The sequence below is a fragment of the Habropoda laboriosa genome, unplaced genomic scaffold (assembly GCF_001263275.1).
Source record: "Habropoda laboriosa isolate 0110345459 unplaced genomic scaffold, ASM126327v1 scaffold40, whole genome shotgun sequence".
Lineage (NCBI taxonomy): Eukaryota > Metazoa > Arthropoda > Insecta > Hymenoptera > Apidae > Habropoda > Habropoda laboriosa.
In genome coordinates this window covers 6,229,512-6,240,650 of record NW_017100231.1, presented here as the reverse complement: position 1 = coordinate 6,240,650, position 11,139 = coordinate 6,229,512, and the positions used below count along the sequence as shown (strand labels likewise).

General features: G+C 34.9%; 2 protein-coding genes across 2 annotated transcripts in view; one reads left to right on the top strand and one right to left on the bottom strand.

Moving 5' to 3' along the window:
- The window catches only part of LOC108571486 (dynein heavy chain 1, axonemal-like), a 109,706-nt gene that overhangs the window by 30,288 nt on the left and 68,279 nt on the right, over positions 1-11,139 (top strand). The gene's annotated exons all lie outside the window — the stretch shown is intronic.
- LOC108571625 (thyrotropin-releasing hormone receptor-like) overlaps positions 8,148-11,139 on the bottom strand; it is a 24,126-nt gene continuing 21,134 nt past the window's right edge. Inside the window, exons 3-4 of the mRNA XM_017933704.1 lie at positions 10,809-10,914; positions 8,148-8,379 (exon numbers count right to left, since the gene is read on the bottom strand). Of these exons, the coding sequence (XP_017789193.1) occupies positions 8,148-8,379; positions 10,809-10,914 (338 nt within the window). The remainder of the gene's footprint in view (positions 8,380-10,808; positions 10,915-11,139) is intronic.

Below are 11,139 nucleotides of genomic sequence, written 5' to 3'. Positions count from 1 at the left end.
TAATCATATCCGGTGTAAATGAAAGTGGTAGGTTTCGAGTGTGCAACGCTGCATAATTAATTCGCTGCCAAATTAATTCAGTTAACTTCTTGAGACCAGATTCAGATCTTTATTAGAACGGGTATATTATATTGTTGGTTATTACGTGAAATTTATTTAATATAATATCGTAGAGTATTGAAAAAAATTATTAGAATGTTGGATTACTTTCAATATTTTAATATAACTTTTCTATTAAATTAACCTTGAGAAATATTAATACGTGATGTTTAATTAATTACAAAAGTTCGAACGAAAAAATGCTAATTTTACAAACAAATCCTTTTACACGTTCCTCTAATCGGCTGAACAATAATTTATCAACACCGAAAATCATCTTCCCTAACATCGTCTCACCATGTGCTGTCCACGCGTCATAATTCTACAATGTATTACACCTAACCTATTTATCGTAAATATTCTTCAGAATAAAACAAACACGCTGAGACACAATGAAAACCATCGTGATTCACGAATAGGAATACTACGATAATATACAGACACCGAACTGTTCTCTTACGTTAACTTGTGGAACTCACACAAGGCTGTGAACGAGGAAAACACTTTTCCGCGTCGATTACTAGAGATATCCGTCTTTTGAAGCGTGAGCCATGGGGAATATCTAACCCTGATCCCCCTACGGATTTATATCGAACACCATGGATTATCCAGAACTTCCACACACGTTTCGTTAAGCTGTCACGTACAGCGCGAACTTTTGCCGCTCAACTGCGAACGTGAGCATGAAAACCAAGGATCGTTGATCTCCCTTCTCTTGAGAACCTCTTTCGACTCTTTTGTCGATTATGCCATTGGTGAAGAAAGGAATTTGAGCAAAAATTCTTTGTAAATTTTTACGTGAACAGTCCGTAAATGAATCGTACTTTGTGCATTTTGAGGTTAGGAAAAGAATACTTGTGTCGTTTATAAATTGTTTCGCGAAATGTTTCTGCACTTGCTTCAGTGTTACTTCAAAATTCAAATCAAATTCAATGTTACTTCAATTGCAAAATTCTAATCTACAAAAAAATCCAATTAACTTTGAAAGAATTTAATAAATCTAAAAAAATTCAAAAATGTATTTATATACATAAGTGACATGAATGACCACAAGTGTTATAAAAACTTTCATAAATAAAACAGTACAATTTTATACAAAAACTTCATTGCTCGTGTTTACCTTCCAGTCTGTCAGATACACACTGACTAAAAATCATAATCCTTGTCCGATAATTGTTCTTTACATTTTTTTCGTAACACAACCGTGTTCACACGTTTCTTCGTGCTAGAATCTCGATGTATCGTCGAACGTATGAATAGTTCCATAGATCGGCCGCTATGACGCCAGCGTCGTTGTGGCGAAAGAAATCGGATATTCTACTTGCAATAGTCATTCAGTTGCGTCATATGCTTCGTTCGTACTACGTCATAGATATGACCGTCCAATTTTCCTTTTCACAAGCTGACAGGCAATTTATCGGCTGGTACAAAAAATTCAACCGTTTCGCGTACTATCGTTCATGCGACACGTGTACCGCCTGTATGCTGTAGTACCATATTAAAGAAGTGAGCAAGCAATACATTTGACCTTTTCCAAATTTTTTTTGGTACATGTGCAGGTAACAACTTGTCTTTAATATCGCCAAAAATATGTTTTGCCTACAAAGTGTTACGAAATGAATGTTGATATTAGTTGAGGTTAGGTGTAAAATTACGAACTCAATTTGAGGTTAATATCAGATATCTAAAGGTTAATATGTGAAATTAAAATTTAAAATTTTTGAAGTGTTACTTCTACCATGATAATTGTAACCTTAATCACCATTATACACGTGATCTTGTACATGTTAACCACAGTAACACTTTTCAGTGATACCATTAATCCATGTTTCCGCAAATTCTGATCCAGTCATCATCTCACCACTGAATATCATTACGCTTAAGCCACGTGTCTAAGTAGATAAATTTACTGTGACAAGGACAGGGTGAAATGCACTTCTCCCATCCTTCCGTTTATACCCTTTTCCATGCTCCTCACGTCCTTGGCCAACCAAAAACCTCTTAACGCCCACGCTCGTGGTTTCACTAGAGCATCTCTGAACTCTAGATTTATATACGATCATATGTAACATGACACGCTCGTCAGCCATGATTGTTCATTTCGTAGCTGTCAAAATGGACTAGTGGATAGATGGCGCTTTGTTTCGGACGCCATATTGAAGAACCTGAATAACTGTGCGAACACAAACCGATTTTTTATATTTTTAAAAATTCTTTTTTATCAAGTACTTGGGCAAAAATTTAAATAGAAAATTTAAAAAAGATGTAGTAGTAGTAGTAAAAAAGTATCTTCAGCAGTTTAATAATGAAATATTTCTTACTTAACCTAAAAGTTCTGATTGGAATCTGAAAAGATATGACGGCAACCATAATTTTTCCATCTCGTTATATGGATACTACGTTATAAGAGTTCTGCTGCACGCGTTAACTGAAAGTCATATAAATTCATTAAAGTCCTTTCGAAGACCACAAAGTAGGCTGGTAGAAAAAACGAATAAGAAAATATGGTTGCGTACAAAACGAAATGGAAATTTCGATTTTGTCGTGTTTCGAAACTATATTTCAAGTTGATAGAACTAATAAAAGGAAAATGCATCCGAGATTCCTTAATTAAATTCATACTGCGCAACATTTGTTGCTGCGTTCAATTAACGTGACCCCGTTGCATAATATTCCACTTAGAGGACTTAAAATGTATCAAATAGAACATAGAGAATGTCGGTACATAGAGGGAAAATGAACGAGCTGTAGTTTCTGCGCGCGTGTGAATTAGAGAAAAAAGTACGAAAAAATTGCTCCAGGAAACAGCTCAGAGAAATGTTTCTGTTTCTGGTTATTATTGTTTAAATGAAACTTTTCTTCCTTTTTTATATTTCTTTAATGATTTTTCAAGCTTTTAATTTTTAAATAAAAAAGAGCATATATCTGTGAAAAATTTTGTATAATTTTTTTTATTAAACATTTTAATTATTGGCGATAGTTAATTGGGCAATTTAATATTTTTCATTTTTCTTTAAAAAAAAAAAAAGGAATGTAATGTTCTAACGATACATTGTAGTGCCCAATTGAACGAGAGGCGTGATTATCGATCCAGCAGCTTATTTCTACTAAAACAATGTTTCCTAACTCTTAATTCGACTACGAAATAGCGGTTTAAACAACATGAAGACTTGAACTTGCACCTTAACATTCAATACTCCTAACAAATTCTGTCTCTAAGACTGTGAAACCCAAAAACTTTCTAAACCCTTCAAACTTACGACATTATTAACAACGTAGGTAATTATTGACGTTGCTGCGAATTGAGCAAACAAGTATCCATATTAACAGAGATTTCATGGCTGCTAGAATTACAGAGTAGCAACTTCAAGAGATTAGAATGTCTAAAGTACCTCGACAACTTCAAGACGTGCCAAGAATGTTGACTGAGGTTAAACGGTTTTGTTTAACCTCTTTCGTGAATAAATGTACGGTGAAAGATTATTAAATTAATTTCTCCGAAAACTATCTTTACGTATTTGTGTTTTACTTTCTACTTCAATATATTAATTCTCGGTTGAAAATATTTGTTAAAAATGTTTCACTCACATTTTAAAATATTCTGAAATTTTTCCTCGTAAAATCTATTGTACATACACTTACTTCATTTCCATATAACTTTAACAGTTTCGTATTATCAAGTAACACAAGACAACGATAAATGAGTAACGAACAAAATGATTGAAACAAAAACCTGTCGTTTATCTTCAGATAATTAATTTACACAAGTAATGCACTTTACGAATTTTCTCTTCACCTTTCCTCTCAAATTTCTAACTTGAAATACACGAAGCCATACTACTACTAACGGTTGCAAACGCAATAATCTCAAATTTGATCAGATTTTCAAGAATCTTCACTTCCGAATAATTTTCTGAAATTTCAATCTCGAGGCACGGTCGAAAACCCGAAGAAATTTTACGCTAGGCCAATTTACCGTCGACCACTTTCGACATCAGCGAAGATTTTCCTTCGCCAGATAAGAAATCGCAAGAAAGATCCGCCTCGAAGGCTCACTTCGTGAACACATGACAATCGTAACTGGCGATCTTCGAAACGCCCCCTGTTCAAGTGTTACGGCGCGTACACAATGCCACCCATCGGACCACGCTCTAATCTCGAATCCGATTTGAGAAACAGACCGAACCTTTGTGATGGCCATTTGCTTGCGCAACGTCGATAAGAAGGCAATCGTGTAGCAAGAAAGGGAGATCAGGAAGAATCACGATTGTTAATGACGATCGAATTTGGACCTTTGCCTCGACTTCGCGACATAAGAGAAATTTTTACACGTGAACTTTACACTTGTCTTCATTGCAGCTTCACGCGTTATTTTATGTAAATAAAAATACACAAGATAGTTAAATAAGAAGAATTCAGCAGAAAAATAATTCGAAATTGTAAAGTGAAAGCTTTTTTATAAACGGTGAAAGTGGAAGTGTAAAAATGCTCACGTGACACTGTGAAAGAGGATAAGAAACGTGACCTGGCTAATGTGAGAATAAAAAAATAGCGACTGTTAGTAATACAAGACGTAGAAAGAACGAATTCTTTTGAGACCTCATGTAGAACTGACCACTGTTCGATAGATCGATTTTTCCTCCTTTTATAACCTAACCTCAATCTGGCATAAAAAATTGCAATAGAAACAGAAGAGGAAAAAGGTCCAAAAGAAAAATAACCGGGAAATATTTCTTCCCACAGTACCACTTGTGTTATAACCTAAAAAAAAAAAAGGAAAAAAGAGGAGAGAGAAAAAGAGAAAGGAAGATGAAACGTTTTAACAAGACTACATTGCCCGGCTGTTTAGTCAGTCCTGTGTTTCATCTTTTGACAGGGTCCACGTATAAAGGTATATAAAAAAGAAAAACATGCTAACGAGATGGAAGTCCACGGTGGAAGAGTGAAGGCTAAATATAAACGAGGAAGATGAATGAGGGGAAATAGCAGAAGGAGGAAGAGGAACGACGATTACGTCATAGTGTGAGCACAGTGAAAATGATGAATCTACTAGCTGGGAGTATAATGTGCAATTGCGGAAGGTTCACGCTTAGTTTCTATTAGAGAGAAGTTATGCTGTTAGTTATAAAGTAACGTGATTTACATGTGACAATTAATAAAAAATTAATAAAGATGGAAAAACTTAGAAGAAAAAAAATAGAGGACATGTATAGGACTAGTTTTACTAATCGTAACTGTTACTTTCATTGAAAATTGTGGTTAACAAAAGAAAAATTGGTTTCTCAAAAACACACTTCTCTTGAAGAATGTAATTTAAACACTGGATTTTACGGTATCGAATTTCATTATCGGTAGAAATGATAGAGCTTTCGACGGATTGAGGAAAAGATTATTTGCTCGATCGAAAAATGAGAAAGGTATACTGTAATTCAATTAATCAAGCATACCCTTTTCACATATGTATAATCGTAGACAGTTTTTAAAAAAAGATTATTGAATTTCATAAATAAATTACCAAAGTTAACAATAAAAAACAATTTTTTTTTAGAAAGAATTTTTATATTTTAAACAAATTAACAAAAAAGTAAAAACAATTACCAACACCGACATTTCACTTACATGCATTCAAATGGTAACTATATACAGGGTGTTATAAAAGTACTTATCAACGATTGGTAACAATAAGTAATAAAAAAAAAAAACATTAAACAATGTTGCTCTACACGCTTTTACGAATCGTCTGTCTTCAATCAAACCACAAATTAGTCGTTTCAATGTCCACAATTATTATCAATGTTTCTTCCGCGTTAATATTCGTAACAAGTGCAGAATTATCGAGTTCCTTTATTTGCATATCCCCTCCCCTAAATAGGGGCAACAAATCAAGTACAATACCGAAACAGAAAATTTTACTTGGATATTGCAATTAATTCATTCTGCATTTCATTTTCATAACATTAACCACTGAAACGTTTTCAAACAGTAAAAAATTCAATATTGTTTGTACGTAATTTGTCTCTAGCATGAATGCTAAAACAGAAATAATATTATGAAATTATTTCTATATTCATTGTACCTATTCATTTACTGTTCCTTTATTATTAAAAAAAAATGCATTTTGTGCAATATAAATATTAAATTAATTAATCCCTGAATTCTGAGACACCCCGTATATTGCACAACATTTCATAAGGCCTTCTTTATCGACAGAAAATTGTCCAGATATTATAAGATCATCAGAACGCGATATTATCCTGAGACTGAAACCGAGAAATTTTAGTAGTGATCAAAATGAATCTACCAGTGAAGAACAAGGTTCCGGGAAAGATCACACTTGTGGATAGAATTAATCTAAATAGCTCAATTACTCTCAACAACAGTAATCACAGAATAATCAGTTGCTAAATAAAATAACAAAAAAAAAAAACACAATTAACGTACTTTGTGTATAAAAAAGATACAGAGTAAAATAATAAAGGACTTCAATTTCTTTTGATAGCATTAAAATGCGTGAGATGACGGAGTAGATCAATGCGTGATCTACGAACCATGTACGGAAATGAGTCACCGAACCATTCGGAAGAAAAGGAGATTCCCATCCCATTGGAATCTTCTGTATTATCTATTTTCTTTATTATGAACCGCCTTAAACCTTTATCACACACGCGAACTCCCCTTTTTGAGAAAGAAAATCTAACAGTTACGAAAAATTTACTTTGTCCTATAATTTTAAAACACCCTGTATTTACTGTTGCGATCTGCACAGATATCAAACAAAATGTAAACAAATCGATGTTTACCGATGGACTCGTGCGTGATACTTCGTCGAGGTCACCAATAGACTGTATTATATTACAACTCTTATTTATTATAATAAGGGCGTCAGATAGTATGAGATAAAGCGTCTGCGGGTTTCCCAGTTTCAATTTTATATGCATGCAGAATTTCAACAAAATAGTAGACATCGATGTTCCTCAATAAGAACTTGTACACTTTTTTTGCTACGGTATTAACGCTATTTTGTTATAACACTATTTTATCGGTTATTTGATAATATTATGTAATCTGTCTCGAAGTGTTGACATTCCGTCCACACATTCGTCATATTCGATGTTTACTCTACAGGTAGTTACCCAGATTAAACCTTCACTATCTTTATTTTTAAATTTGTAAATGTAGTACATGCTGTTTAACAGCGTAAAATAAATAATTCATTGTATAAATCAGCATGGTCCAAATGATAGGTTAACATTCATATAAAGTCGTTTGTTTTATTTCCGTTGCAATGGTAATGTAATAAATACTGCAATAAATAATATGGTAAATGTAATATAATAATGGTCAATATTGTGTTGTTCAATATGTATAAAAAATATACAAGTGGACTACATTGATTTAAACAATTCCTCTCATAATTCTTTCACAAGCAATCAACAATGTAACCAACATTTAAATCTTCACAACAAATAATTACTCACCGTTATTTCAACCATCGAGCTTTCATCATCATCATCCACATTATTCAACAACTTAAAACAAGCAACTCAGAATTTAAATAATCTCTCTCGTAATCAACATACTTTTAATCATTACTCAACATCCACAAATATACGCCTACAAATCCTAACCACTTTCCCCCGATTCTTTTCCATCATTTTTCATTCTAGCAGCACAAAACACACAATCGGGAACAGCCATTTCATCGTGTCAAAATCGCGGATTTATTTCCAAACACGCACTCTGTCCGGCTCGTCGAAGCGAATTGTGGACAGTCTGGTTAAATCGGTCGTACAAGTCACGTTCTCTGGTGACTTTTGTTCGTCACTCACCGTAGAGGTTACAAATGACCCGAACGTGATCCCTTTGCGGACGAAGTGTCGCCGCGATCGTGACGGCGGCACGCCACATGACCAGTCGGCCATGACGGTCACGTGATGACCATCGACGTATCGCGCGTCCCTGCTTGGGATCGTCGAATCTGATCACAGATATGTGGGCTCTGTGGCTGTGGTTCTGTCACGATTTCCATGAAATCGTCGCAGCAACACCTATATGTATCGTTGAGGATTACAATGATACCTGGTCATGCTTTTCATCACCTTGCGGAGCAGCTGTTGTAGGCAGCGACGGAACGTGATGCCACACATCGCGTACAGCAGAAAATTGATGCTGAAATTAGTGTAGTATAGGAGCATGAAGAACTGTTGCAGGCACCAGAGCAGGTCAGGCGTGTCTTTGCGGGCCAACGTGAAGAAAAAGACGAACAGCCGGATAACGTAACTGAAAAACAAGGGTTTGCTTCTTACTGCTAGAGAACTGAATCAGTTTATTAGAGTGGAAGCGAGGGAACGAACTTATGATGGACGTAGAGTGAGGGATCAATTTGGATAAGTTCATAGTATACAGGGTGTCCAAGCATAAGTCGAATATCTAAAAATATCTTCTTTGTTTTTAATGATATAAGAAATGTTTAACTTTTGGACGGCGGATGCCAGATCATTGCTGACCCGGCTTTTAGATGTCTTCTTTCAATCGACATTCGAAACAGAGTTACGACTCTCTCCTCTTTATACTATAAATATGTTTGTTATTTTAATCATAGTACATTTGTATAATTTTAAAGAACATAATGCTTATGTAAAGAAAAAAAAGAATATGGTTTCGCTTGCACACGAAAAATATTGTAGTATTGGGTCATATTTGATTCGGCATCCGCTATACGTGCGACTATCACGTCATCCGTTGTCCAAAGGTTTAAGCTGGCTTAAAAGTCAAGTGTACTCTTGTACATTTATTTTCACCTAAGGAATAAAAAAGTAAACTTTTTATCTAAAAAAGGTTCATACTAAAATTCGTTCGTCGTTGATCGTTAAATTTCGTCAAATAAAATATTTTTGCGAAATAAAAATAAAAAATAGAATATAAAAAGTTTTTACAATAAAATACATTTCTGTGATTATAAAAAAAGATTATGAAATCATGCGATGCTGCGGAAAAAGCTATTACCTTCTGCTTTTCATGAATACACACACACATACACACATAAATCCACGAGATTAACCAGGCATATGCACACAACGCATATTGTATACCAGAGGTGCTTAACTTCTTGCTTACGAGCAAATTTCCCCTCCCGAGATTCCCCCACTATGCGGTACGAACACGCAGAATGTGTAACATAAACCAACGGCAGTCGCTGGAGTGTGGTGGGAGGACTCCTCGCGTCCTCCTCCCACCACGCCGCGACTCGAGCGAGACCATCTCAGTGGCATAGTGGGGGAACCTCGGGAGGGGAAATTTGCTCGTGAGCAAGAAGTTAAGCGCCTCTGTTGTATACCGTCGACGAAAAGTTAATTCCGCCACTGTACATAAATCCATTGCTAACATCACTCGATAAACACGAGCGCCGCCAACTTCACACGGTAGTTGCGATCGCAAATATGTAGCAAGTATTGTATACACGTGCCGAAAGTAATTAAACTTTTCGTCGACGGTGTACATTTAATACGATTTGTAGATTCTTCCATTGCCGTTCTCAACCAAGCTAGTCATATTTTATTCCTATTCATTCAGCATTAACTTATGCTGAAACGTTGTTACAAAGTTTCGAAAAATTCGACATTCTCGCGTATCCACGTTCTAGTTTACATCGAATGGCTACATTTCGCGTGTATTGAAATACGTCCAAGTTTTACTCGTACAAGCACTACCCACGGCGATGGAAACTCTAATAGAATAAGTAACAGAAAAAACGTGGAAACTCTGCAACGAACGAGCGTGCTGCAAATTACCATGGTATGTATATAGAGTTACAGTGGACGTGCTCTTCTGTAGATGGAGATATGTATGTATGTGATCGTGTTATGTGCGGAGATATTTCTCTGGTAATATAGTTAGAGAAATTGAAAATAAAAGAGGAAGAAATAAAATCTTCGTTAATCATACTTTTATAGGAGATTAGGTTTCTAAATGACGATAATGAATGTTATGTTTGATATTTGAACTTTTTTGACCTTTTCAAACTATTATTTAAAAATATATTTCCAGAATACAAATTAATAAAAATGGTCAAGATTTGTAGAAGACAATGAAAATTTGTTGACTTTGATTACCAATTTTATTATTAATCTGAGAAATTCTTTGTTATAAATGTGTCACGTATGTTGTTAAAATAGGTAATTATATACGCGATTAATTTTCTGAAAATCATGTCTCCCAGGTGATCTTTCTCCCTTTTTACTATTTATATGCAACGTGCATACGTTAGGTATGACAGGACAAAGATATATTACAGAACATTGAGAATTTTTACTAGAATAAATTGTTTGAATTCCAGTACGCATTGCAAGCGACGGGAATGCACTTTATCCTTTAACCTTCTCTACGAGAAGAAATCAGATAAATCTTGAGCTTCTGGCTATCAGTTAAAAACATTTATTTGAAAAAGTACCTCGAAACCTGTAACCGTTTTATACATACATCGATAACAACATTTTCCTTCAGTGGATTATATTTTTTACTAAAAATATGAAAAAATCTGATTAACAGATGTATTATACAACGCATCAGTGAAATTTCCATCTAATACCTTCCTCAAAAACAGTTCCTAAATAAATATAAATATAACCTCTTAACATGTCAGAATTCTTCCTTATCGATAATTCATCATCTTAGCTAACGTAACACAACACATCTTCTTATCGTCTTACCTCGGTAAATTGAGAAGAATAAACACAGTGCTTATCAGCAACAGCATTTTCGTGATGTTCTGTTGATTTCTCGTTGACACGAGATTCTTCGACGACGACCTGATATCTGCAACAAATAAAAAATAGTGCAAAAAAGACGCGGATAGAAGTGACGTATACGTGAACACGTCATCTTGCTTTTCGATTAGTTGATTTAACTGTTCGTTTCGCGTTGACTGTGTCGGTCGTGCATGGATATTAGCAAGTTCGGCGTAACTGCTGAAACTGGAGCAAATTCGACGATCTTATCGAGGAACGTTGAAAGGTGAAAAGCATTAAAGTGTTGGTGGAT